The sequence below is a fragment of the Fusarium keratoplasticum genome, chromosome 1 (genome assembly GCF_025433545.1).
Source record: "Fusarium keratoplasticum isolate Fu6.1 chromosome 1, whole genome shotgun sequence".
Classification (NCBI taxonomy): domain Eukaryota; kingdom Fungi; phylum Ascomycota; class Sordariomycetes; order Hypocreales; family Nectriaceae; genus Fusarium; species Fusarium keratoplasticum.
The window spans coordinates 5120794-5147914 of record NC_070529.1 but is presented as its reverse complement, the minus strand read 5'-3'; the positions used below and the strand labels follow the sequence as shown (position 1 = coordinate 5147914).

The 27121-nt window shown below is 52.3% G+C and overlaps 10 protein-coding genes and 1 pseudogene across 11 annotated transcripts, besides 1 other annotated feature; 6 read left to right on the top strand and 5 right to left on the bottom strand.

Moving 5' to 3' along the window:
- Positions 1-1460: 1460 nt before the first annotated feature.
- On the top strand, positions 1461-2867 carry NCS57_00152600 (Nitric oxide dioxygenase; the record flags this gene model as incomplete). The annotated part of the gene is made up of 1 exon (XM_053051588.1): positions 1461-2867. One exon carries the CDS (start codon positions 1461-1463, stop codon positions 2865-2867), a length of 1407 nt encoding a protein of 468 aa, XP_052920103.1.
- A 645-nt stretch (positions 2868-3512) lies between these two features.
- On the bottom strand, positions 3513-4311 carry NCS57_00152500 (uncharacterized protein; the record flags this gene model as incomplete). Its single annotated transcript, XM_053051587.1, has 4 exons — positions 3513-3750; positions 3807-3900; positions 3963-4100; positions 4161-4311. The coding sequence occupies 4 exons, from the start codon at positions 4309-4311 to the stop codon at positions 3513-3515; spliced, it is 621 nt and encodes a 206-aa protein (XP_052920102.1).
- A 793-nt stretch (positions 4312-5104) lies between these two features.
- NCS57_00152400 (uncharacterized protein) lies at positions 5105-6798 on the top strand (the record flags this gene model as incomplete). The annotated part of the gene is made up of 4 exons (XM_053051586.1): positions 5105-5114; positions 5164-5658; positions 5709-5789; positions 5840-6798. The coding sequence occupies 4 exons, from the start codon at positions 5105-5107 to the stop codon at positions 6796-6798; spliced, it is 1545 nt and encodes a 514-aa protein (XP_052920101.1).
- Positions 6799-6910: 112 nt separating this feature from the next.
- On the bottom strand, positions 6911-7786 carry NCS57_00152300 (GST N-terminal domain-containing protein; the record flags this gene model as incomplete). Its single annotated transcript, XM_053051585.1, has 4 exons — positions 6911-7472; positions 7525-7562; positions 7613-7659; positions 7708-7786. The coding sequence occupies 4 exons, from the start codon at positions 7784-7786 to the stop codon at positions 6911-6913; spliced, it is 726 nt and encodes a 241-aa protein (XP_052920100.1).
- A 2180-nt stretch (positions 7787-9966) lies between these two features.
- On the top strand, positions 9967-10690 carry NCS57_00152200 (LITAF domain-containing protein; the record flags this gene model as incomplete). The annotated part of the gene is made up of 3 exons (XM_053051584.1): positions 9967-10079; positions 10135-10389; positions 10444-10690. 3 exons carry the CDS (start codon positions 9967-9969, stop codon positions 10688-10690), a joined length of 615 nt encoding a protein of 204 aa, XP_052920099.1.
- A 360-nt stretch (positions 10691-11050) lies between these two features.
- NCS57_00152100 (Zn(2)-C6 fungal-type domain-containing protein) lies at positions 11051-12751 on the bottom strand (the record flags this gene model as incomplete). The annotated part of the gene is made up of 1 exon (XM_053051583.1): positions 11051-12751. One exon carries the CDS (start codon positions 12749-12751, stop codon positions 11051-11053), a length of 1701 nt encoding a protein of 566 aa, XP_052920098.1.
- Positions 12752-17501: 4750 nt separating this feature from the next.
- Positions 17502-18977, top strand: NCS57_00152000 (uncharacterized protein; the record flags this gene model as incomplete). The annotated part of the gene is made up of 1 exon (XM_053051582.1): positions 17502-18977. The coding sequence occupies one exon, from the start codon at positions 17502-17504 to the stop codon at positions 18975-18977; it is 1476 nt and encodes a 491-aa protein (XP_052920097.1).
- An 819-nt stretch (positions 18978-19796) lies between these two features.
- On the top strand, positions 19797-21578 carry NCS57_00151900 (uncharacterized protein; the record flags this gene model as incomplete). The annotated part of the gene is made up of 6 exons (XM_053051581.1): positions 19797-20010; positions 20070-20266; positions 20312-20676; positions 20730-20855; positions 20905-21391; positions 21441-21578. 6 exons carry the CDS (start codon positions 19797-19799, stop codon positions 21576-21578), a joined length of 1527 nt encoding a protein of 508 aa, XP_052920096.1.
- A 518-nt stretch (positions 21579-22096) lies between these two features.
- Positions 22097-23572, bottom strand: NCS57_00151800 (uncharacterized protein; the record flags this gene model as incomplete). The annotated part of the gene is made up of 2 exons (XM_053051580.1): positions 23425-23572; positions 22097-23352 (listed from the first exon to the last, which is right to left on the bottom strand). The coding sequence occupies exons 1-2, from the start codon at positions 23531-23533 to the stop codon at positions 22097-22099; spliced, it is 1365 nt and encodes a 454-aa protein (XP_052920095.1). The 5' UTR covers positions 23534-23572.
- Positions 23573-23753: 181 nt separating this feature from the next.
- NCS57_00151700 (Small nuclear ribonucleoprotein G) lies at positions 23754-24219 on the top strand (the record flags this gene model as incomplete). Its single annotated transcript, XM_053051579.1, has 4 exons — positions 23754-23783; positions 23892-23963; positions 24012-24086; positions 24145-24219. The coding sequence occupies 4 exons, from the start codon at positions 23754-23756 to the stop codon at positions 24217-24219; spliced, it is 252 nt and encodes an 83-aa protein (XP_052920094.1).
- Positions 24220-24408: 189 nt separating this feature from the next.
- NCS57_00151600 lies at positions 24409-25071 on the bottom strand (annotated as a pseudogene). Its single transcript has 3 exons — positions 25030-25071; positions 24635-24974; positions 24409-24581 (listed from the first exon to the last, which is right to left on the bottom strand).
- Positions 24409-25071: a sequence feature.
- Positions 25072-27121: the final 2050 nt, after the last annotated feature.

The window sequence follows — 27121 nt, the reverse complement described above, 5'->3', positions numbered from 1 at the left end:
TGGCTTGCCGAGGCGCGCTTCTGCCCTAGGTCCTAGGTACCGAAGCGAGCTACCGACGGATATGGGAATGTGGGAGACAGGGAAATGGCACGAGCAAGGGTGTCTTTGAGCTCTTGATCAAGAAAGCCGGCCTATTCCCAGCGGGTTCACCTCGAGGGAACACGGTACGGTACGTACGGTATCCATCACATTACCGACCAAAACTGCCATGCCATGAACGAGATGGATGGACTCCGCCGATGGATGGCTACATCATCCTATTCCCAACCACGGGTTCGGGATTTCTCGTTCGTGAGCCATCTCACAGAGGAACGGTTTACCCCGATCTGCTCAGGCCCTCCCCCGTGGCGGACAGCATCTCGAGTCTGGACCTTGATCGGTTCGTGAGGCCGTCACATCTCAACTGCCCAGCCCAGCTCAATCAAGCTGTGCCATGCCATGCCATGCCGTGCCATGCGCCCACCGTCGTCCTCGTGGGAGCAGAGAGATTGATGAGAGCAGAGAGCCACACCTAACCTCCACAGGCACGAGGTTGGCACGTTTGGGTCCCACGAGGCAACTCCCATGATCCCTTCGATCCAATCCCATGGCGTTCGCCACACGCCCCCCAGGTTTCCCTTCACCCCTCTTCAGCTCCACGGAAAAGAGACCGAGAGAGAGTTTCGTCGACCTGGGAATATGGCGGTTCTCGAGCCTCACCAAAAAAGCCCATCATGACGGAATTCAGCGTTCCGTATAGAAGAGCTCCTCCAAGTCATGTTCCACACCTCAATAGCCGGGGGCTGGACTCCCCAAGGCAAAGCCCGGGTCCAGCTTGGCCCCATACCCTTCCCCAGTTTGAACCTTGACCTAGCGAACGAACAAGCCCTTCTAGCTTTTTTTTCTCTCTAGCTCGAGGAGCACTCCGCCGCCGCCAAAAAGCAAAGGATCCCCTGCATGCTATCGTACGACTTCTTGGAGGTTAGGGATCTTGGACTATGTTCTCTGCCAACACGCCCTCCCCTTGACGGGGCGTTCGCCAGCACAAGCCACGAGGAATCGTCGGCTTGTGGAGAAGTCGGTTTTTCACCTTTCTTTTCCCTCTTCTTTTCTTTGTCGACAATCTCTGCTTGGATGGGCGTATGTCACAGCCTGGAGGGGCGTGGGAGCAGGGAAAAGAGGCATGGAGGAGCGAGCCCATCGAGGATAAAATATCTGGGGGAGGACGCTTCTTGGAATTCGATTCTGAACCTCAGTATCTTCTCGCCTGCCTGTCTCGAGCCAAAAAGCTTCTTCCTTCTTTTTAAGCTTGCTCATCACATTCCATCTATCATTGGGCAGTGACAACATTACTTCTTGAACCTAGTTCATCAACGAATACATCAACCATCTACAGCCCTCCTCAAGACAGTCGACTTACTGTCTCGAGACGACCTACTGTCTAACAGTATCATCCTCCTCCCTTCACATCAACCTTCACAATGGCTCTGTCCTACCAGCAGACCAGGCTCATCAGGGGCACCATCCCCGCCCTCACCGACCACGGCGAGCGCATCACAACCATCTTCTACCGCAACATGCTTCGTGACCATCCCGAGCTTAACGACTACTTCAACACGGTCAACCAGGCCAACGGCCGCCAGCCCCGAGCCCTTACCGCCGTCATCCTCAGCTACGCCAACAACATCAACCACATCACCGAGCTCATCCCCAAGATGGAGCGCATGTGTCACAAGCACTGCTCCCTCGGCATCAAGCCCGAGCACTACGCCATCGTCGAAAAGTATCTCATCGCCGCTTTCGCAGAGGTCCTCGGCCCCGCCATGACCCCCCAGGTGAGGGAGGCCTGGACCAAGGCCTACTGGATGCTTGCCAAGATGCTCATCGGCCGTGAGGCTCAGCTGTACCGCGACTTTGGCAAGTGGCAGGGCTACCGCAAGTTCCGCATCGAGAAGAAGGTTGAGGAGTCTGATGACATCTACTCCTTCTACCTCGTCCCCGTTGACGGCAAGCGTCTTCCTCCCTTCCAGCCCGGCCAGTACGTCTCTGTCCAGGTCAGCATCGCCGAGAAGGGCTACCTCCAGTGTCGCCAGTACTCTCTGAGCGATGCTCCCCGTCCTGACTACTACCGCGTCACCGTTAAGCGGGATGAGGGCCTCCACATGACTCGCAATGGCCGGTATCTCGGCGGCGGTGCCCTCAACCCCGGTGTCGTCTCCAACCTCCTCATCGACATGAAGGATGAGGGTGACATTGTCGAGCTCACCCACCCTGCCGGCGAGTTCTACCTTGACATGGCCAACACTTCCAACGTCCCCATCGTTCTCATCTCCGCTGGCGTTGGTGTCACCCCCATGATGTCCATCCTCAACACCGTCTCTGAGCGTCAGCCTCACCGTCCCGTCTCCTGGATCCACGGCTCCCGCCGCTCGGTGCCCTTCTACGACCAGGTCCGCCGTATCGCCCGCAACCGACCCAACTTCCGCTCCAACATTTTCAAGACTCACCTCGCCGAGTCTGATGTCTACGGTGTCACTTACGACCACGACTTCCGCGTCGATCTGGCCAAGGTTGACCGCGATGACCTGTACCTGTGCCACGGCGCCACCGAGTACTACATCTGCGGCCCTGAGCAGTTCATGCTCGAGATGGCCGAGTACCTCAAGTCCAAGCAGGTCGACTCGTCCCGCATGCACTTTGAGCTGTTCAGCACCGGTGACATGGAGTTCAAGGTCGACACCCTGAGCATCATCTCCAGCACCAGCGGAGGCTGCCCCGGTGGTTACAGCGCCGCCCCCAGCTCGGCCCCATCCATCAACAGCACCACGGAGCGGAGATGCCCCAGCTCCGGCGCCACCTCCGGCCAGTGCCCCTTCTCTGCGGCATAGGCCAGCTAATGCTTGCTAATAATATTGCAATGGGATTCTGGTCGGGCACCGGGGTTCTGGAGTTGACGGGCGTTTACGGATCCGGCGCATTCTCTTTTTCATTGTGTACCAATTTTCGGACGGATTCCCCTCTTGGACGATTCTGCATTTCTTTTGTCCTATTTCACATATATTCTTTACATACTTCTTTTCACGGATTCAGAGGATTGAATGACTTGGCATCAAACGAAATGAGCGGGTATAAAAGCTAGAGAGGCAAATGGCATTTGGAAGGGTGGTGGTTGAAAATAAAATGGGAATCAACAGAGATTTTTACATGTAATACCAGAAGAGAACAAGGGAGATGGAAGATAACAGACCAATATCAACAAACATCCTTGAACCTAAACAATCTTTTCTCTCATCTCGTTAAAAAAGTCAGATGCCGTGTATTGACAGGGAATACGAATGAAGAGCTCGCTGGCAGGGAATGAAGGAATCCTCCGTCTTTGCCCGATTATCGCCCAAGGCAGGGGAGGCTTGTCAAGGTGTAATTGTGAAATCAGGAGATGGGAGTGAAATGAAAAACAAGCCTTAAAAGGAAATAAACAGCTCTAGAAGGTATAACGCCTGTGCCATGGATATCCTGGGGTCTTTCTCTCCTCATCACTGGTTGAGGTGGTACTTGTTCCAGTGCTTTAGCAGATTGTCTTGTCGCGTAAACGTCTTACTACAGCCTGGATAGTTGCACGGGACGGGCTCAGTAAGAATTCCCTTCCAGGCTGCAAACTCCTTGTGGGCGCTGACGTAGTGGCGATCCATGTCCCTCTGCTCTGCCTTTGTCTCATTGCAGTTCTCGTCTGCCTCGCACCTGATGGGCCTCTTGTGAGTCTTGGCATGCTTGCTATAAAGTCGTGTGTCAGCTGGGCAAACTTGATACAGAGAAGTAGGTATACTCACTTGAAATCTCGAAGTCCATGGCAGATGCGCCCGCAGTCTTCGCATGTGTAGTCCTGTTGTGCCGCAGCGGCTGATGAGGAGCCTGCCTGCTCGTCTAACTCCTGGTTCAGCTCGTCTGCGTTTCGAATCCAATCAGAGGCACAGCGAAAAACGTACCATAATCGGCATCTTGGTGAGCGGGACCCGCGGCATAATAGCCCTGCTGGGCAGCGGAGGAGGAGCTCCAACCCTGGTTGAGTAAGAGGTCGTTGGGGTTGACCGTTGCCGGCTGCTGCTGCCACTGTGCATAGCTGCCTGGGTAGGTAAGGTTTAAGTCGGTGGTTTCATATGTTTCAGAGGGTGTTTCCGACTTACTTGGGCCAGCTTGGGTGTAGTCTTGGGTGTATCCGGTATATGAGGGGTCCGTCAGGTTGGGGTCGATAGGTATCTCATCATCCTGGGGTTGGCTGGAGCTGCTGGAGTTCTTGTGCTTGTGAGAGCGGTGGCCTTTTCCTTTTGGAGACATGGTCGAAGACGTTGTATGCTTCTAAGATGTTATTGGGAGTATAGATGAATGGATCTTTGAGAAAGGAGTCAGTTGAGTGAGTGGATGCTATTGTATCTGTTGAACAAGATTCAATCCCATAAACTTCATCATAAACCACCGAATTTATACTCTTTCCTTCTATTCCACACAAGTTGCCTCTTTGGAGGCCGACCTGGGGCCGGCCACCATCGTTTCCTGTTTCAAGGTGCATCGCCATGTTGTCGTCGCAACTGTCGAGATACCAACATGCGATGCACGAACTAGACAGAAATCAAAGACCGGTCTATTCCAAAGCACGCGAGAGCGGGTACTCTCTCTCATGCAGCAGTTCGCCTCGCTGCCTGACGGGGGGCCGAGCGGCCCAAAAGGGAGGCCAAGTGTTGGTCCAGTTTTGGAAGAGGCTAAGTAGAAGAAAGGCGGAAGCGATAGAAGAAGATGACAAAGGCCCAATTGGAAAAGGATAAAGAGCCTGCGATAGAGAAATAAGGCAACGAGGTCTGATGTAGGGGGCCGGCCACACCCCGCATGGTGTGATGGGCCTCCCAGGTCGGCCTCCAGCATTAGTGAGGCTTGGGTGAGGCGGATGGTGATGGAAGGCCAGGGCCTTGAAAGAGGGAACCGGGAATTGATCATTTTGCGTCATTGTTGAGTTTGTATAAAGGGGAGTGTTGTGTTCGTGGTGTTTGAGCCCTACAATCAAGTCAAACAAGCCACTTACACGAGTTGACAACACCGTTTTACCAATTCATTGACAAAATACATATCTACCACAATGACATCAAGTACGAATTGGGTTCTATTCACTTTCGAATCACAACTGACAGCCCTTAGACGCCCTAGTCCTCTTCAAGCCCAAGCAGAGGCGCCGCTTCTACGAGCCCATCGTGCTCTTCAAGGCACTCACAGACATCACCCACGAGGAAGGTTCCCTCGGTCTCCCCGAGACGCCAGCCAGGCCACGGACAGAGGAACAGAGGTTCCACCAGTTTGTCCACAAGCTCGCCGGCGTCTGCGACAGCACCCGGGGCGGAAAGACCGTCACATCGTTTGCCGTCCTTGAGCACGAGGACAGGTTCGTCTACGTCTTTGGGTGCAACCAGGTGTGCAGCTTGGATCTGGTCAAGACGCAGAAGTTTGTGACTGAGCTTTTGGATACCCTGTCTGGCTTTCATCAGCTTGATGAAGCTGCTAGGGGGCCGGTCAGGAGGGCCGTCTTGGAGATGATCTTGGCGTTCAATATGCCGAGGTTGGATATTTATCTCAAGAGCTTCAAGGGGCAGTTAAAAGAGTGTCTAGAGTACTGTGAGCGCCAAACAGACCAAATTGGTGAGTTGAGTGGCGATCTAGGAAAGCAGAGAGCTAACAGGCCGCAACAGCTACTGCGGTTGGAGCAGGCCTTAAGGTTTTGGGTGACGCCATCGCAGACATTGCATTCAAGGGACTAGACGAAAGCGAGTGTAAGTGTTCAACAATAGTTGTTGGAACTATTCTGACCTAAAGCTTCTAGACCTCCCATCGTACAACCGCTTCCTGCAAGCTCTCGACGTCTTCCTAACCCCCCAGACCAAAGCTTTTGTTGACGAACGTGCCCTGAGAGGACGTATCCGAGACGGGAGAAGCTTCGAGTGCTGGTCCGAGCTGAGGCACAACCTCTCCCGCCTTCGAAACTACCAAGCCGTGGTGCAGGACCTCATCGATGCGGAAAAGGAGTGGCCGGAGCTGTTCCAGGAAGTCGAGGTGATCCCCGTGTCATCGAGCAAGGCGGATCCCAACCCCCTCGGCAGGAAGAGCGAGGTCGCCGATGCTATTATCGGTCGTATGGAGCACGATAATTCCAGGAGAGAGAGGTATCGCGGGTTTGCTCTGGAACTGCAGGGGATGCAGTTTGATGATCGCATCCAGAAACAGTGCCAAAGGGACAGCTTCAAGCCCTTTGTGCACTCCGAGATACTCGTCCTTGAATGGGTAAAAGCCAACGCTTCTAGACTGGAGCTTAGTTTCTTCCATGGGTGGAAGTACATTGGCAGCAGTAAAGGAGCCTGCAGGTTGTGCCACTACTACTTCGAAACACCAGGTCAGCACGGCGGTATCAAGACGCGATCCAGTCACGGGAACCTCTACGTCAACTGGAGGTTTCCTGACTTGTACGAAAATGACGGGCCAGAGGGTAAGGCACGGCGGCAAGAGGTCTTTAACTGGATGATGAACAGGGTGCGAGACGATGCCTTCCAGACAATGGAGAGCAAGGCGTCGACGGGAAAGAGGCACGACTCCAGCACGCATCCTCTCATGTCGGTGCGACATACTGATGCGCAGACAGATGTGGGAGCTCGTGATTTGGCTGATGTGGATGAGCTGGGAGAACAGCTTGAAAGGGGTCTCAACTTGGATGACTCGCCGACGACTGACAGCCCAGAAGACTCGGGATCAGATGACGATGAGGAAGGGGGCACCAGTCTCTTCTGACGTTGCTCCAAAAGAGGAGGGAAAGAAGTCTCATTTTATATGCTATATTCTGTGTTCTCATGTCTCATGTTTCGTGTATCAGTGTGTTCTTTCGCGTCTATCAAGTCACTGTTTAATGATCATTCCTCTTGTGCCAGGGAGCAGTCGCCTCCAAAAGATCCTTGTGAAGCTGGCTGTCACCGCTGACGTTGTAGAGATCATCAATGACCTGGTTGCGCTGCATAAAGATGAGGAAGCCAGCCCAGACAAAGTCGGCGTAGCTGGGAGTCTTGCCCAGGAAGAAGGGACCCTCCGAGTTCTCCTTGAGCAGGGCCTCGACCTCTGCGATGATGGGCTTGGCAGCGTCCCAGGCAACCTGGCCACCCTTCTCCTTGTTTAGCTGGTCGAGCGGCATACCGGCCAACTTGGACCGAGTCTCGTGCCAGTAAGGCACACTCTCTTCGTTCAACAACCGCTCAGGGACGGTAGTGAAGTAGATGGCTCGAAGAGGTCCCATGATACGGGGCATGATCTCCTCCAGCTTGGCTAAGGTAGGCGAGTCTAGGTGGATTGAAGGCTCAGGGTGCTCCTTTTCCACACGCTCAACAATCTTGCGCGAGTCCATGAGATAAGTTCCGTCGGGGAACTTGACGGTGGGAATAGTCCATGTTCCTGTCGACTCGTTGGCCGAGACGCTATTGCGGGGGTCAGTCAATTGGTGGGCAGACATGGCAGATAGGAACGCACTGGGGCTCCAAGGTGGGCTTGATGTTTGGGTACTCAAGCTATTGAGGGTTAGAAACTCAATTGGCTTTTAATTAAGACTCAATCTCACCCATTCAGTCTTGTAGTCGATGCCCTTGAAGTTGAGGAGGAAGCGAGCTACACTGGGTCAGTACTTGGCTGCAGACAGGGATTGAGACACCTCACTCTTCCATGGGTTCAAAGACCAAGCAGCACGAGGAGACTTGCTGGGAAGGTCGAACAAGACAGTCTGATCAGAAGACATGATTTCCGTATACAACAATTGTTGGTGACGATGAGAAAAAGAAAGAAGTTGTAGAATGGCGGGGAGCTCAGGTCATGAGCTTAAGACACAGAGGGGCAGGTGGGGTTGTGTCATCATAACGCCCTTTTGCCGGGGCAGATTCGACCAATCAAACTAAACGAAATTGTCTCTGTCAATTAACCACCAATTATTACATGCCGATAATACCCAAGCTATCAAGGTCCACCGACTTTGGAATCATTATCAAGGGATGGAATCATAATCGTGAATGCCTCGGCTTGTTCTAGCTCTGTATGGTTCTGTACTTGTGATCTGTCCACTAGATCCAGCTTGTCTACCTCTGCTCCTAACCTCGGCTCGTCTCGGATCACCATCTTCAAAGCAGATATAAGAAGGCTTGAAGATCTGGCTCATGGTGTTTTGTTGCGTCAAGTTTAGAGGTTGTGATTGTCTTCTTTGCTGCTGTCACTGATACTCACTCTCCTCAGCTAAGAAGAGAAGCTTCAAATGTCGAGGCTTCCTCAATCATGGAGCACCCGTTAAAAGGCGGTGACAAGTCACTGGACTAGACCAACTCGGCCGAGATGTTCCATGCCGGCCTCAAACCGTCTCTTGCATCAGACATTGTCCAGGCCCTCAGTGTGTACTGGAGACGGACAAAAGCTTGAGCACACAAGTCAGCATGGCTCCTAGAAACAGAAAAGAGGTAGCACAGATATATCTCCATAGACAGTAGATGGGTGAAATGGTTATTATAAAAACCGAAGTGAAACCATTCCTCATGCAACTGCGGCATCAGTGGTAGAAGATGGACGTGTTGACTTGTTCTGGCCCATGTCCACCTCGCCGGAGTTCATCCTCCACAGATAGTTTTTGTTTTTAGGGCATGACTTCAGGAACTGACCCGCATCCTTCTCCATTCCTTTAATCGTATCGTAAAATCGAGTCGAAAAGTTGTCGCTTCGGTTTTCGGTGATTCAATGGCCAAGGCGCTGCCATACACGATAGGTTCTCGAAGTAACGATGTGAGCAGCCTGAGAAGACAAGTCAGATATTAATTTATCCTAGATCTAGATTGCTTACATGAAATCAAGCTCTTGTTTCCAACTTCTCGATTGGTAGCCTCATGGCCTTGACCTAGGCCACGGTCATGGCAAAGATGAAAATAATCGACCATACCGGCCATGAATCAGACGGCAATTTCACCACCCACTGAGTCGATCAACCTTGAAGTGACTGGCCGTCGCCTCCAACGGCAAAAGGATGGCCTCACTCGGCTGGTTGTAGGAGACGCTGATGATATATCCGCTCAAGGGAAACCCACGAGGCCGTCAAAGTGCAAGGTGGGGAGAGCAAAGCCCATGCTGTGATCAAGGTAAGAGATGATAGTCTTGCAGGTGAGGGCTGAAGCCGTTTGGTTTGACCCTTTTGTAAAGAAAGTGTTTTACAGGTACAACAAGAATAAGGAAGTGAATATGTAGTTTGATTATCGTCTCTCAAACGGCACCCATTGTTTCCTTTCGACTTTGCCACTGATTCAAGACTCGTTATATACACACTGACTTAATCTTATTGCCCACCCCCCTTTAACTCGTTCAAATCCTGTTTGAGCCACTATTCGCAATTCGCATCACCAACTCTCCAAAAGCATGATCTAATCCAAGGAGTTAAACAAAAGTCCCATTCTTCTCCCTGCAGCTCGCATTTTTCAGCCCTACCACCAAAAGCGACAAAAAGACGCGCGACCGCTACTTCAGTCATCTCGCAAACGGAACCTACGGCACGCGGAATAGCGCCTAGCCATCATGGCATGTAGTTGAAAACTTTTATGATCAACAATCACGGTGGTATTTGAAAGATAAATGGAGTTTTTACCCAAGAGGGAAATTCTGTTGCGAGCTCGTGCAGGGTTACATTCAAACATCCCTGACACCTGCGTAAGCCCCAACTCGTAGATCAGTTCCAGTTGACGAATAGCAGAAGAGTATTGTGCGCCGACTCCAATTGGTGCTTTTAGGTGCTCCTGCTGATGTGCTTATGTGGTTTTAGGTTCTGCCTTGGTCTCAACTCTTCACTCTCTTTCCTTGATCGATATACAAAGCGAACACTGCCCCCTTCTTTAGCGTACCATCGGACTACTGCAAGTCCTTTTGTTTTCTTGCTTTGCCGCAGTTCACGCCATGTCTGATAAGGAGACGCGGGTTTCGTCGCCAAGCGGTGCGCCACCTTCGTACAACGCTGCGGCGGGTGGCTATGATGAGAAGCCGTCTCAAGTGCAACGTCAACCACAACGGTATGTTACACAGGTGGAGTAGACAAGCTCCAGCCAGGGCTAATGTGAGTATCAGAGTCCTGAATACCTTCATCGATGATGGCGGACTGCCCGAGGTTGTCACACAAGACCACATCGCCAAGGACACGGGATACTATGACGCCCCAATCCCAGTAAACCCAGATCCAACACCCATGACCCAGCTGTACGAAACAACAGCAACAGTGACGCCGCTACATCTCCTAGGAGACCAGTCAGACACTGTAGACTGCCCGTTCTGCAGACATCGCGTGGAAACGCGCGTCAAGAAGAACCCCTCGATGCGAACACAGTGAGATCCATATTTCGCACTTGAGACATGCCAGAGACTAATATGATTTGCTAGCATCACGGCAACCGCCCTAGGAATCACAACCATTGGCGGAGCCGTTGCGCCATACGCCATGGGCTGGAACAGCCATATAAGCCACTACTGCACAAACTGCAACCGCAAGGTGGCATACCGACGCTACGGAACGCACGAGATGAAGCCTCTTGGGACTCCTGATCATCTGAGAGAGGTTTCGAGGTATCCAGCTATAGCTTCACCAGCTCAGGCTTGGGGCCCGGGAACACCGCCTCCAGGCAGGTAAACAGCCTGGGGCTGCTGCTTTTATTGCGCTAGAGCGGGATATACGTTTATTTAGGCTTGGTTTGCTTGAAACTGCCATTTGGATGATTAATTTGATATTCTACGAGCTTCAGGGTTTCTGGGAGGCAGGCATCAATATTTCGTTTGCACGTTTTTGAATGTACACAGCAATCGCAGTTATTTCAGCTTCTGTGAAGAATCTCATCTTTATGTATAATAACCTCAAATTCGAATCACCAGTAACAGATGCACCCCTGCTCATGCTTTTTGCCAAAACACCAAAAACCGCCCGTGACAAGATATCCACTCCCCTCCTTCTAGGTACCCAGAAAATCACCAAAGACTCCTCGTAAAATGCATGTCAGCACCCGCTGCTCACTCTGAATCCCTCCCTAACCCTCTCCACCAAGACATCCGTGTCGCCCTCTTGAAGCTGCTTCCGGATCTTTTCAATGTCTTGGAACGCCTTGCTCGACTCGAGACTCAACAGGCTACTGGCTCTTACAAACTGGGCGTGGACCCAGTCTTTCTGCCCCGGCCTCAAAGCCTCGGCAAGAAAATAGCCGTAGTCTTCAGCACAGAGTGCGAGGACGTTGCTCAGAGTGTTGATGGCATGCCACGCCCCATATGCGACCGCAGAAGCCCTGTGCGCCTCGACCGTGATGTAATTGTCGCTCGTCATAAAGTTGACGAACCTCTCGTCCCAGGGCTCGAGGTTATGGTAGCTCGGGTGGATGATTTCCGAGTTTGCCAGCTCCAACACCGTGGGCCGGACCGTCTGATTGCCAAGATAAAATGGGATGCTATTGCATATCGAGTCGACCATGTCCTGTACTTCGTCCTCAGCGTTACATATGAGCTCCACCTGTGTGTCCGAGTCTTCCTCCCTAGGCAGCATCGTGTCGAGTATCGTGTCCGGGACCAGCTGGAGGATCGACAGCTTCATTTTGAGTAGGAGGAGCCTGTAGCCCCTCCAGGTGTTGGAGATGCTTGCGACTTGCACTGACGGGTAGACGTCGCAACCGTCGAGGTACGTTGGTATATGAGGAGTGACATCCTGCACCTGATCAAGCCTCAGGGCGTGGAAATGCCTTGGCAGATGCTCCAGCCAGCCAAGCAAACGCGCTTCGACGGCTTTAATGTCGAACCACAGGGCACCAATGTCCACGTGTGAAGTGGAAACGGGGTCGCTACCGCAAAACATGCGGCGGAAGCTATGTTGCAGATTCGCGATCGAGATGCCTATAAAGTCAAGCGTAGAGCTCGAGTTGAGCGAGGTGGAGGGGTGCTGCAGGACCCAGGATTGTATATGGGCTGGGAACCGCTTCTTTGTACGCAGGGCATACGACACCTCGAGATGCAGGACGTAGCAGAGCAGATGGTTACCGATGGCCATTCCAGCAGCTCGAGGCTCCTGGCTCATCATCAGGGCCACGGCACCATCGTGGTGAACGCGGCTCGCCTTGTTGAGACTGTGCACGGCAAAGAGGTTCTCGTAGAATTGTAGGACGAGAGCGGCGAGAGTGGTCGCCTGGCAGTTCCTCTCGTCCTTGTCTTTCACGGCCAAGCGAAGGCGGGCCAAAGCATCGGCGTAGGGCTGATGGGGTTGGGCAAAATTGATGTCCTTATTGCGCCACATGCCATGGAGCCTCGTCGCAACGGCCGTGACAGCCATGTAGGCGGCCGAGGTGGGACGTTCCGATGAGATCACAGGGGTCAAGACCTCAAAGAAACCCCGGGCGGAGCTGAGGCTACGTCCCGTGCCAGCCCAGTTGGTGAGGAAGAAGCCCAGCGCGACGTCTGTCTCCGGGGGATCCAGCACCTGCGACACCAAACTCACCGGCTTCGGGGTGATGGCGCGGCAGGTGGGCGTCTTCTTGCGAGACTTTTGACGCGTGTCGGTCGTTTGGACCTTGAACTTGAGCTTGACGGGCTTTGTCTGATAGCCTCCACATTCTCTACCAATGCGGATGCATCGCTGGCAAGCAGGCTTGCCCTCGTCGCACTTGACTCGTCGCTGCTTGCAGGTATGGCAGCCCTTGGAGGGGCCGAGGTTGACCATGGTGGCTGCTTTGCTAGTGTTTGCGGGACGGGATAGTAGCGGTGGGCTTGCTTGTTGGAGATGTACTATTGATTGTCTCGTGTTGTGTTGCCTCGTCTCGTCTTGGTGAAATGTCGCGGCCGACAGATGCAGTAGCGATTTTGCGACCACCAACACTTATACCAGCCAGCGACAGGACAGCCACGGGCATTTTACATGGATACAAGATTGCCCCAGACAAGACCAGACCAGGCCCAACCAGGCTGATGAGCCGTTTCAGCCCAGGAGCCGGCGACTCGGCGTGTCCTGCAGGCCCGGGGCTCCGTGATGTGCGTGTTGTGCTGTGCTGTTGGCTGTTGGTCAGCCTAGCCTGTGAGAAACGGCCCCATTGAATCGTGGGGCCGTCCGGGAGGGGAGTGAAGAGCGCAAGTTTCGGAGGCAGGGTCGTAGATTTGGACCGAGGTCGAAACCCTGAACCTGACTGGGCTGGAAAGGGGCGATTAGACGCGATTGATGGGTAGATCCAAGGAAGGGCGCTTGTTGAGTCTGATGCATCATTGAAAAGGCGGGCATGAGAAGGCGGAGCCTTGCTGCTGGTGCTTGCTTGTGCTGGTGCTTGTGCTTGCTCCGCCACTCAGCCCTGCCTTCCCTGCCAGGTGCTCCTGCCCTGTTGTCCTGTGCTGTGCTGATGGAAATTGCTAAAGGAAATCGCCCATCCAATGCCCCTGCCTTGTGGGGAACTCGATGATGCCGCGATCGGACGTATACCCAAACTAAGCGACCCGTAACTGTAGATCCCAGGTCAGAATCAGGACATGGAGTGCCCCAGGATAAGCAGTCACACTCCCCCGAGATATATCGGCTGCAGTTACGGTCGATGAATCCGAGTGCGAGTCTGCTTTACTACCGGTAGGGCTGGGCACGGCCACGCACCCTGGCCAGCCTTATACATCCCTATCCACTGCCTAATCTGTACATTACACTAACTAATGCAAAGTAGGTACGCATTCTATCCACCACGCCTACATACGGACCCTTTCCGCTATTCTCGGCCGTCTGCCATGACGAGATGGGAATTCGCACTCTGCCCAATCCCAACCTTGCCGTACCAAAAGTTCTTCCCACGTATCTTGTGGAGCGGACGGCCGTTTACTTGTAAAGGAGCAACCTCCGGCGCTAGCTCGACTGTCAAAAGTATTTCCATCACTTCATGTTGTCTCTGTCGACTCAGGAATCCGCCCAGTTCCGTGTCTCCATGATTCGCTAACCCACAGTTGCAAGGGGCGTGTTGGAAACATACCGAACAAACGACAAATGGCCATTGATTCAATTCTCCCTGTCTTGACCTGGCCAATCGACTGGCCTTGACATGGACGCAACTGATCCACAGCCCTGGCACATCTGCTCCAAAGTTGGTGATCGGGTACAGCACCCTGACCTGACATCAGGATATACGCGGATATAGCGACCAGAGGCGGAATCATGGCTGAATCCATACATACCACCCCTGTCAGTTGCAGTATGGGGCCTTTCCGAATTTCCAGTGCCCAGGTAACGGGCTGAGATATGGTTAAAGCTTCAACAGCATGGCTAGGATAACAAGACGTAGGTGTGTATGAAATGCCTCCTTGAATCTTGCTGAGTACCAATGACAGCACCACGCAGAAACTAAGAACGCTAACTACCAGATGTTACTGTCAGCCTATCGTGCATCGCCCGGAAGACCATGGTGCAGAAAAGACATGGAGTCTCACAGAATACACTCGAAACAACCAAAGACACCCTCTCCACTCACCTTTGACAACACATGCCGTTCATCTGTACATCCCGCCCCTCAGGGGTGCCGGCGTCAAACTGCAAACCCCTATGGGGCAAGATAGACGCCCAGTCTCTCTCGCCTCCGGACTTGGGCGGTGCGGTTCATCGGCTCTGAGCCCGAAATGCAGCCTCCTCAAGAGACAGTTCCCCCGAGGCTCCGGGCACCCCTTGTCCGCTGCACAAAAAGGACTTTTGTTTACCAACAACCTTGAAATCCTATTCCCGTCTCGCGTGGCTAATGCTGCTCTATCAGCAGGATTCCCATCGTGATATTAAGGAGTCCCTGTCAGCCCACGAGGCGGCATTCTAGAGTGCTGACATGTGACAGCGACCGGCAGTCAATTTCTCTTTCTGCACTTTCCGTCGGAGGTTTAGACTATATAGGAAGAGTCTGGAAGGTTGGAGCAAAGGTTTCACGGCAAAGGATTCATGGTCACGGCGTGAAGCCCATATATAGCCTCTAAGCCTCGCAGGCTGACTTGAGTGGGATTGCATGTCGTCATCGGGAGACCTATGATGATTGAGTGCTTCAAACAGTTTTGCAAATGGGTATCATCACCGAGGTTTATGATTTCGCAAATGAGTTGCCTCAAGGGTTGGCCGATGTGATAACTTGAGTTGAGGCTGGGGTGATAAGACCATCTCTGAATAGCATCGGGAATAGCATCACGTTTCAACGTTGCGGGACTTTCGAGATGTGTACTGGGTTGTTTGATATACGAGCTAGACTTGAAGGTATACAACCCTATAGCATATTAACTTTCAGCCTGGCTGTTGACTGCATGCTCGGGAGGCACTTGTGCAACCTAACAACAGATAGAACCGAGGAGAACGTTGGCAACGTTGGTAAACTCTGAATCTATGCTTACCTTTCCTACCTGCATAGACTCTAGACGAACAGCTCACCCTCCCCATCTCCCAACAGCCCATGATCATCTTCCTATCAAGCCAAGCCGGTACTCGGGTTCGACCAAATTCAAAGGGGATCAAGACATCGAGCGTCTAAACGACCAAAAGGGGTATAGCAGGTGCAGGATCGCCAACACTGTCTGGCATGGGCCCATGACCCTGCCAAATACTGGACCCAGTTTAGGTGGTTACTCGCCTGGCCCGGCCGAGGAGGCAGGGAGGCAAGGCTCCCTGTCGTACAAACGGCCCACTGGGTCGATCAAGGGGTTTCGTGTGATTGCGAGGTGATCGGGAACTCATTCACGTCGACTTCGATTTTTTCTAACTAGGGAGTGATGTGATGGCGATCTTGCGAAGGAGCTGTGAAGGAAGAACTTTTGTATAGGAGATGGGTGGTTAAGATGAAGCGCTCGGAATGTGCGTGGAATCAATTACCTCGGTCAATAAGGTACCGTTTCGCCACCTATACTAGCCGCAAGACATCTGTTTGATCAAGATGAAACTTTCAATCTTCCTCACATCTTTTGCTTTTATGACATCTACCATGTCAGCAACTGCTGCTCCTGAATCATCCTGTTGCACTGAGGTGCTCGGCCAGGAGCACTCAAAGCATATCATCGAGAACTTCTTCGGCGTCTGGCATGGCGACTACTCCCTCGCCAACAAGACATTCGATCCCAATGTGGTCCTCGTGTCCGATCGTATGTCTACGGGGAAAGGCAGCGAGCCCTTGAAAATAGAGGGCAAAGATGGAATGGTAGCCTACGTGAAGCGGTGCAGGGAGGGCTGGAAGGAGTATACCTTTGAGCTGCTCCAGTTCATCAGCGACCAGAACAAGATTTCAATTCAATAGAAGATGAACGGGACGACTGGCGAAAATATGAGGATCAAGACGTAAGGACTTTGGCAACTGCTGCCTTGTGTTGATCTGTTGCTGACCAGCTATCACTTGTAGGCCTCTGAAGCCAGGCTCCAATGCCAGCTTTAAGGGAATCGATTTCATCATTCTTGACGAATGCTCAGGGCTGATCAAGGAGATAAACATGGCCCAAGACCTCATCACTTTCTTCCATGAACTCGAACTCGGGTATGTTTCAGTTTAGGACGGCCCTCTCTTAGAGCTTCACACAATGAGGGTGAAGCAAGGGATGCAGTGTTTATTTCTAGGTCTGTTTTTTTTCAATTCGCATTCATACAAGTTGAAATACTACCTTTGTCTGTGTACTATAATTGCTTACTGTTGATTACCTTTGTCGCTTTGTGAGCTGTAAACAAACCTTTGCGTTTGCAAGGGGCCCAGGTACCTGCATCCATGAGCAATCGAGATTCTTTAGTTTACCGGCTGCTCTCAATTTGTACAAGGTCTCACCTAGTGGTAAAAAGATTGAACCCATGGCAATCCAAGAGTAAGTAAGCATGTTATACCCCTTGGCTGAACCTGCCTGTTTACTAGGCTTGTCAGATCTTTAATCCATCTCCAAGTGGAGTAAGATCGACGACACCCTCACCACGAGCTGGGGCCCACCAATGACAGGTTTAGGGGCCGGATCGGCCCGTGAAAGTCAATCTCGATCGGGTCAACTTCGAGGTTGTGATAGAATCCAATGCTAATGTATACCTCTAGGCTTTGATTCTTTCGTTTTCCAAGTTTCCAAGACTATCGAAGTTTGTTGATGAGTCGCCTTGCCAAGATTTCTGTCCTCGCTAACCCTTGTCTCTAGAAGAGTTACAACCAGGGGGTGAAGCATGTGAAAGTCTCTGGGTTTGTCTGAACGCCGTTGAATCGAAGCAAGCTTCAACATTAACAGAACTTAACATGTCAATTGATATACTAGATTACCGATAGGCAAGTTACATTTCGTCTCAAGTCACTAACACAAGAATATATCGAAAGCATGCCTGAGGATTATGGCCTGATAAGGAAATGTGGGTCCGCTCAGGGACCAGAAAAAGTAGCAGCTGAAAATCCAGGGTCCATCCCCAACACCAAAATTGGAGCCTCAACGTCTTTTCACCAACCGTCAAACCAGCTTCACCACCCGCCATGGCCGACCCAATTGAGCACCACGACATTCTCATCCTGGGCGCCGGACTCTCGGGCATCAACACCGGCCGCGTCCTCCGCCAGCAGCTCCCCCACCGCTCCTTCACCATCCTCGAGGCTCAGGAGGCCGTCGGCGGCACATGGCGCTTCTTCCGCTACCCCGGTTTCCGATCCGACTCGTTCATGACCTCGTTCGGCTTCTCGTGGCATCAATGGAGGCATAGGCACAAGATGGCTCAGGCTGGCGAGATTGTTGAATATCTGGAGGAGGCTGTCGATGCTGCTGGCCTGAGAGACAAGATCCGCTTCCGCCACAAGATGGTGGGGTGTGAGTGGAGGACAGATGAGCAGCAGTGGAGGGTCGAGGTTGATGTTGAAGGCGAGCGCAAGGTGTTTGCTGCCAACTTCGTTATCAGCTGCGTGGGATACTACTCGTACGACAAGGCAATGGAGGCTACCATTCCTGGCATCGAGGACTTTGGTGGACAGGTCGTACACCCGCAATGGTGGCCTGAGGATCTCGACTATTCCAACAAGCGTGTCGTGGTGATTGGGTCAGGGGCAACTGCTATCACCGTCGTCCCTTCGCTCGCTGAGAAGGCGAGCATGGTCACCATGCTCCAGCGCAGCCCGTCCTTTGTCGTGTCTCGGCACACCACCTCGGGCGTCGACGACTTCTTGCGACGTTACTTCCCTTCAGTGCTGGCGTATTGGTTCATCTACTGGAAAGATGTGGTTTGGGAGCTCTTCATCACCCAGGTGATGCTCAACTTCCCAGACAAGGCCCGGAAGGTCGTCATGGACTCGATGAGGGAGGCTCTGCCCAAGAGTGTCGACGTTGATGTCCACTTCAATCCCAGCTATGATCCCTTCCAGCAACGGCTCTGCATGTGCCCGGAGGGAGACTTTTTCAAGGCTTTCCACAGGGATAACTGCCAGGTCGTGACGGATGTCATCGAGACGGTGACCAAGGACGGGATTCTGCTCAAGTCTGGTCAGAAGCTGGAAGCCGACATCATCATCACTGCGACGGGACTCTACTTTCAACTTTTTAGCGGCGTGAAGCCCCTTGTGGACGGCCAGCCCATCAACCCCGGGTCACAGTACGCATGGAGGGGCTGCATGATCGAGTCTCTTCCCAACATGGCGTTCGTGATGGGCTACGTGACAACATCCTGGACTCCCGGCGCAGACCTAATGGCGAAGATCGTGACCCGAGTCATCAAGCAGATGGAGAAGACGGGTTCGACGAGCGTGATGCCGGTGATGGAGGACCGAGAAGGCAAGCCGAAGAATCTACTCGTCAGTGCGACGAGCAACTACTTCACCAAGGCGGCAGACAGAATGCCCAAGGTGACGGGCGAGGCACCGTGGTACGGGCGAGTGAACTTGGGTATTGACTGGTTGGCGTGGATGTTTGGCAACGTCACCACGGGGCTGCTGTATGGCGGTACTCAGAGCAAGAAGGACTCATAGCGGTGTTTGACGATAGAGAAGCATATAGCATGCTATGTCTGATAATGAATGGATCATGACTGGATCAATTATGAATAAACAAGAATGTGTGTTTGGCCTTTCATCTCAACTATACTGCTCGTGTGCTACCGTGACTACACGACCAAATGGTAGAGGGAACGACAGCAAAGATTTACTATAGCAACCAATTCCTTAAAGTCAATGCCAATTTCCAAAACCACAAAAACAAGGCTCCAGCCAAAGTGAAGCGCCACTAGTTCTCCCATGACCATGCTGGAGGTTCCGTCAGCCGCCTCCTGCGTGTCTGTGAACGGGTGGGAGGATCTGCATTAGCCAGAGTCCAGACTGCGCCATTCACCACTTGGTACATATTCTGTGATCACAGTGAAAGAAACTGACTGAAGAATCAATCTTCCATCTTCAAGACTTATAGCAAGACAAATCTTCTAAAATAGGCAAATGTTCATCTGGTCCAACTGCTCCAAGGCTTATCATCGTGGTCGTCTCATTTGGACACCCAGGACTCCATTTAGCCTAGGGACGCGGGGAAATCGCCGAATGCAAAGAGAATAAACTCGGATCCCCACAACCGGACAGCCGGTCCATTCAACGCCCCTCCTTTCTCTTCAGCAAAAGCTCATGACCCGCCCGGGGACGGCTGGTCAAGCCCCCCGGTCTGTTGGTGTTGTCGATACCCGCCTGTCGTCACATTGAACCCCCACTCACCACAAGCATGTGTTTTCTCTCCCGAGACAAAACCCAATTCTGTTTCTCCAAGATGAAACATGCTTTGGCTTTGATGTCTCTGGGCGTTTGACCATGGGGCTGTTGGCGGACCTTTCATTGACGAGACTTTGTCTCGTGGCCGTCTCAGTGGTGATTGCTGGTCTTGGTACTCGTCAGTTTCGACGATGGCATCGTCTGCGCCATATCCCAGGTCCTAGAGGCGCAGGTTGGTCAACATGGTGGCAACTCAGCGGAGCTCTCAGCGGTCGCTATCATGAGCACCTCAAGCAGGCTGCTGACCAGTTCGGTATACATCCCATCTCATACTCACGATAACTCATGATACTAAATACTGACAATTCCCAGGCCCTCTTGTTCGCATCGGTCCAAATGAACTGCTGTCAACAGACCCCGATGTGCTTCGCAACATGTCAGCAGTGCGCAGCACCTATACCAAAGGCGACTTTTACATGAGCGGCAGGATAGTCCCCGACGTTGACAATGTTGTCTCCGAGAGGAATGAAGTGAAGCATAAGGCCATGAAGGCCAAGATGACACCGGGAGTACGTCAACAGCATCATATTGAGGATAGCTCTAATAACCTCTAGTATTCTGGCAAGGAAAATGAAGGCTTTGGTTTTGAGGCAGGCCTTGATCGTCAACTCCTCAACTTCATAGCCCTCCTCGACCGCAAGTACACCTCAGCGCCTGGTGAGACGCGGCCTGTCGACTTGGCCGAAAAGACACAGTTCTTTGCCCTTGATGCCATCGGTGACGTCTCATTTGGAGAACCGTTTGGATACCTCACCCAAGACGAGGATCTCTACCACTACAACGAGATCAACGCCAGCTCTTTGTCAGCTATGGACATTGTCTCTGTCTATCCCTGGTTGACAAAGATCGTTCATCGATGGCCCCTGAAGCTGTTACTGCCGCGGGAGGGAGACCAAGTAGGTTTTGGACGTTTGATGGGGTAAGTTGCAAATGCAATTGGGTCTTTAATTTGCTCTGACGGCTATCTTCAAGATTTGCTACACAATTTGTCCGGGGACGGCTGGCTGAAGGTGCTGCGCCGGCAAAGGACATGATGCAAGCTCACATCAACAATGGCATGAATGAGGAAGAGCTCATCCAACAAGTTTTTATATCCATGTACGTGTGTAACCATATTAACAACTTCAAAGAAAACTCACACAGATAGCATCGCTGGTTCCAACTCGTCCGCTCACGCTCTGCGTATGATCATTCTCTCAATTATTACCAACCCCCCAGCCCACGCCTCACTCCTCGCCGAAATCCACCAACACGCACCCTCAGCGAGCACGCCCATTTCCTGGGCCCAGATCCAGATACTACCGTACCTCCAAGCCGTCGTGCGCGAAGGTCTCCGCATGTGGCCCCCGCTCGCTGGTTTGGGTTTCAAACAAGTGCCTCCTGAAGGTGACACCATCAACGGCTACTTTGTTCCAGGCGGCACCCAGGTTGGACAGGGCTTTCATGCTGTAGGGCGATCTCGGCTCGTATGGGGCGAGGACGCCGACATGTTTCGCCCTGAACGATGGCTAATTGCCGATGAGAGCGAGTTGAAGAGGATGACGGCGGCCTGGGACACGCACTTTGGCCACGGCAAGTATGTGTGTCTTGGAAAGCCCATAGCCCTGATGGAGATCCATAAGGCTGTCTTCGAGGTATGAGATACGTCCGCTTTTTGGTGAGAGACGTGTTGACCTGCCCCAGTTGATCAAACGATACAATTTTGCCCTCATGAATCCTGAAAAGCCCATCAATATTCAGGCTTCAGTTTTCCTCTTTGCGTCTGACTTTTGGGTCAGGATCTCTCGACGAAATGATCAAGATATCGAGGAAAAGAAGTGATGTAGATGCCTTCGTTGTACATAGTTGTTTGACATTGTCACAATGGATCATAATAGGGTCTGCGCCAGGAAGAAATGTATTGGGTATTATTTGCCTTGAGACAACTGTGCTTATCCCTGGTAACCCTCTTGGAAGGGCAATGAAACAATATCGTCGTAAAGCAGCCAGCCACCAGTAGCGCCAGCTAAGTCCGGCTACGTTTCTGCTCGATGTTGGGGCTTTGAGGTCGCCGGCTTGGGTCTGGATACTAACCCAAACCGCTTGGGCCATCGCAATGGAACTTGGTGCTTGTCTAGCCATGCCTCTGTGAATAGATCCACCCTCAAGAGGCCCCTTTTCTCAATAGGGACTCGAGAATTGACCAGAAACTGTAAAGGCCCTGGATCTCCGAGCTGGTTCTCCACCATTCGTCTTGTATAGTATACTCAGCACCCAGGCTTTGCTACACCAAGCAGCCCACAAGGGACGTGCTCTTGAGGCGAGGAAGTAATGCAAGGTTCATCCTTCAGGGCCATCCATCAACCCTCCTCTTCTTCGGGCTTCCGTGATGGTGTCCCTAGAGTTTCTAGGCCCCTCGCTCCCGCCAACTCCGGTGGTGCATTCGCCGGAGCGTCAGCCACCTTTCCTTGCCCCATCGCCTCCTGGTATTTCCGACCTGTATCGTCTAGTAACGCCTGGACCTCTCCTTCTCTTTTCACAATTTCTTCTCTTTCTCTCTTGAGTTTTTCCACTCGTGTCTGTTTACCCTTCATATCCTCTTCCATGCCCTTGAGCGTAGTCTGTAAACGAGCAAGACACTCTGTCAGGCTTGGAAGAGGCGCAATCTTGGGCGGTACTTGGAGGATCTCCTGGGCAGGGTCCTTCCGGGGCTTCTTTAGACCGTCCATCCCTGCACGTGTCTGAGCAGCTTCATACGCGATCCGACGTTCTGCATCGCTATCAGACGATGAGTCGGAAGTGTGTCCTTCGGCTGCGTTGATGAGCTCAGCCATCTTCTGTCGGTCATGTTTCCGTCTTTCCTTTTCAGCTCGCTTGCCCAGAGACAGACCCCCATCTTCAACGTAGTTGTCGAAGCCCTCGCCCAGGTCTTCATCCTCTGCTATTAAGCGAGTGTCGTCCTTTTTCTTCTTCCCAAACGGATCCTCATCATCTTCAACAGATAAAAAGTCCTTTTCCTTTGCCAAACGTGCCCTTCGTTCCTTCTTCTCCCGGATTTCAGCCTCAGATAGGATCGTGGTCGCTTGGGGTTGGTTAAAGTCTGAAGAGTCGACGATCACAGCGCCCTCGAGCTCGGAGGCATCAAGATCCATCATGTCGGTGTCGTCGGGCGGTAGTGTCGATACGTTATGGGGTGTGTTCGGGGTGGATGACTGTAGTTCGTCGAGGTATTCCTTGCTGTACTTTGGCCGATCGTCATCGTCTCCAAGTGTTCGCATAGGTAGTCCCTTGGTACCTAGGCCCCTCTTGATGGCACTATTCTCAAGTGCGCGCCCCAAGGGTCCCTTCTTAGGCGTGAACACCTCGGCGGCGTCCTCGTCGCCCGCAGCTCCATCGTCTCCGCCGAATGATAGTCGCGAAGCTTTCTTTGGCTTCTTTTTCTGCTTCAGCGAACCTGAACGGCTAATGGCTGGTCGGACCACCACCGGGCCATCATCCTCGTCATTGTTCTCGTCTCGAAGGCCATCGGCTTCAGCTGGATTGAAGCTCTTCCTCAACCCCGATTGTCTGAATGGTTTTCGGCCGGCTTTTGCGCCAAATAGTGGCTTGGAAGGTTCTGTAGTCGCAAGGGTCAGCCTTGGTTCTCATCAGCAAGAGTCGCGCATTGAAAGCAGCTTGGGGTACTCACCATCGCTGGAGCCTGTGTCGCCGCTAGGAGCGGACACGCTATCAGCCGTGTCGTCCTCGTCGGCGACCTTGATGACCTTGGCCTTGCGTTTTCCGGCAAAGGAACTCATGATTGCGACCGTTTGGCGCAAGTTGATTTTTGAAGTTTTGTAGGTTTGCGACGCGCTTTGAGGTGGGCCAGAGGTAGAGTGACGTGCATTTTAGAATCTTATCGGGCGGCACGTGACTCAGCTTTTCCCGCCAACTGCGAAATGGAGGAGCTCTCCCAGCCGCGATCGCGTCGCATCTAGACCAGCATCAACAAGTTAAAAACAACCTTGACTGCTCAAGATGGCGCCCGCACAGCCTGAGCTGAAGAAGGTGCGTTGTACATGTTCTGCGCTGCTGTATAGCGTCAAGCTGCTCTTTGACGCTTGCTTGGTGCTTCAGTTGCCTTGCGACCTGATCTTGGCTAACTTTTCTGCGCAGTACCTCGACAAGCGACTGTTTGTGCAGTTGAACGGCAGCCGCAAGGTCATCGGTGTCCTCCGTGGCTACGATGTAAGCGCATCTACGATACCTGCGAAAGCTCTTGGCTAACTGGAATAGGTCTTCCTGAACATTGTCATGGACGAGGCGGTGGAAGAGAAGGACGGTGGAGAGAAGGTCAGACTCGGCATGGTTGTATGTTTCCTCTCCCTCCGTTCATTCTACAGGCTATTGATGCTAATCAATGTGATAGGTCATCCGTGGTAACTCGGTGGTGATGCTCGAGGCACTGGAACGAATCGGCGGCGACGAGCGACAAGGCAGATAATCATCACTCACGCACGGCAGAGACATGTGGAGAGAGAGACACCATGGGAATTATTGTCATGCTTATTTTTGGCGTTTGAGGTCGAAAAATGAAGATCAAAGTCCCCCATCTTGGACGATTTCGTTTTGGGAGGTCAGGCCACATCTTGCTAGACATCGAGAAAGAGGACTTGACATCTGCGACTGGATCCTATTTGGTCCAGACCTTTTCGTCGTAATAGTCCATGAGCTTGCCGCCGTACGTCTTTTGCCAGCCCTTGATGCCTCCAATGAGGATCTCGGCCTTGATGTCGGTCTCGCCAACTTCATCGAGGTAGTCCTGCATCCAGCCAGCACATCGCGGGCCTCTGCTGCCACAGCTCCCTTTAAATGGTCAATGGTGGTTTGGCTTGACTGGCTAGATAGAGAGTACTCACCACAATAGAAGATGATTCTTCGAATACCCGCCTGCTTGCAAAGCTGATAGATGACAGGCCGTGTCTGGTAGAATGTATGGGCGGGGAAGTTGATAGACGTAGCCACAGTGCCGCCCTCCCAATCGGTCCTCCTGACATCAACTAGCAAAAAGTCCCTCGTAGCCCCCTTCCCAGCAGCGGCGTTCTTCTCAATGAGACCTGCAACTTCAGCCGCTTCAACTCGAGGGCACGATGCCTTTGCCTCGGGGAAAGCTTCCCACCACTGCGGGGTGGCCTGCGGGGCATCCGAAGCCATCCTGAAGAGTCTCGGTGCTACACGAAAAGAATTGCGGGTTGGCGTCTGACACGATGTTAGTGCTCGAGTGATGAATCCAGGGCGGAAGAAGAGTTTTGACATTGAGCGAGGCCTCGATATGCTGAGGGAGAGTTGATGATGGAGTAGAGCTTCGGAAGTTGGGCCCGATTCTGCGAGTGTCTAACAAGCCCGTCACTGGCCGAACAGCCACTTCTTCGCGGGCGCTTCAATTGAAACATGAATTACCAAGCGTCAATTACAAAGCGTGAACGCAAGTCTTTTCTTTGGAGACTTGTTAGATCGATCAGTGACTTACTGCAGATGACATCCTATATAGCGTCAGAGAAGTCAATGCACCTGATCCGATCCGACTGGCTTTGAAGCCTCGTGAATTGCGATTGCGCCCAGTAAGATACTTCAAGCATGATTCGTGTTTATTCTACTCTGTAAATACTGTTGTATGGCCCCCCAGGCAGGGGCCGCTGTTGTGTGGCAGCTTTGTAACCGAGTCACGCCTCAAGAATCCTCAATCTCCCAAGGAGTGACGCTGCAGAAGTTGATCGATCGACAGCGTTTTCGAGCTCGCGAGGAGACAGGGTAGGCCCCCCTCGACGAATGTCTGCAGTGGGTCAAGCGGTTCACGCTCCTTAAACCAGCGCTAGGGTCTCAGGTTAAGGGCATCGTGAACTCTTTGCTAGCAACGTCACGCCCATACCAGAACCGACTTTGGTGTTGAGAGAATCTGTGAGGAAAACAGGACCAAAGATCTAGAATAATATCTGCGAAGAGCCAGCTGCCGCGGCAATTCCATCGTGAAAAGATCAGGGCTCCAGGCTTTACTTTTCCCAGACCTTGTTTGTTTTCTCACCCCTGAAAGCATTCGTTTATGTCGGTACCCTTTATCAAGGGGTCCGGGAGCCACAGTCTGGAGTAACGAGCCAACCCTGGCAAAAGACAAACTGACCGGCTCAAGGGAAAAGGATCCGGCCAGGAGAGGTTCGCTGAGCCGATCTACCGTACCACTGCATCGCAAGAAGCATGGCATCCCTACCCAGCCATCGGAGCTCAATCCTACCCTTTTGATCCGGTGACTTCTCTCTCGAGTGGGATTTAAAACACTATTATAAAGAAGAGATCTCTGGCTATCTATTGATACATACATAGAAATAGATATATACAGGAATATTGTATATTTCCTTCCGTATCCTTTCGCTCTGGTTTGTTGCTGTAAAGTGAGCGCTGCTCCAGAGTGTGCCAGGTTTTATTACGTTACGGTGCGCACCACCATATCATCGCGAGAGGCTCTTGACACCCTTGCTAGACTCTCTTCTGTAACATCCGATTGGTCATTCCATCCCATGTATACAGGCATTAAAAGTCATCCTTGTTGAAACTTTAATATGTCGTGGGCCTAAGCGACACGGTGGCAGGTGGGGATCGATGAAGAATGGTCAACTCGACTTGGAGGTCGATGGGAAAAGTGCTAATCCTCAAGAGCTGCTCCAGTAACCTTGCTTTGTGATTTGGGGACAACAGTATTCTCACCGGTTCTATGTGACGAACGGCTCTTCAGTTTGACATGTATTACCACGTCCTCAAAAGGGAGCTTCGGAACCCGTGGAGCCTAAGAGAGCACATGGCTTGCTATCTAGACCACAGCAGACGCACTGACTCGTGACGTTTGTGAGACGGAAGAAGTTTTCAAACGACTCGGGAGAGATATCGACCTACGCCACATCCTGAATCTGCCTCAGCTATCACTTCCTCCAGCCCACGCTTCCCTAGGGCTTCGACAGCTTCATGGAGGATGACGGGAGATCTTTTCTGCGCAGTGAATGGGATCTTTTCCCCCCCCTTACTGGCCTTGAAAAATGACGAGTAAGAAGCATTCGAAAGATCTTGCCACGCTGGAAGAATGGTTGCTTTTTTCGTCAGCAACAATTTAATAAAAGCCCCCTCAACAATTAGTCTGTTGGTCAGCGTGCCACAGCCTCACCTTTCGTTTCACCACTTCCTGTCCAACCCGGATCGTGATGGACACCATTCCCTCGGTTTCCGAGGCCAGTCGTCGTCAAGCTTGGCCTCGTAGCCTCCCAACAACTTCCTGAAGCCCTCTGGCTCGGAGCGTTCGCCACGGTCGCCCTATTCACGAAGATATGCAATTCTGACGCAAGAACTGCGAAGACCAGCAA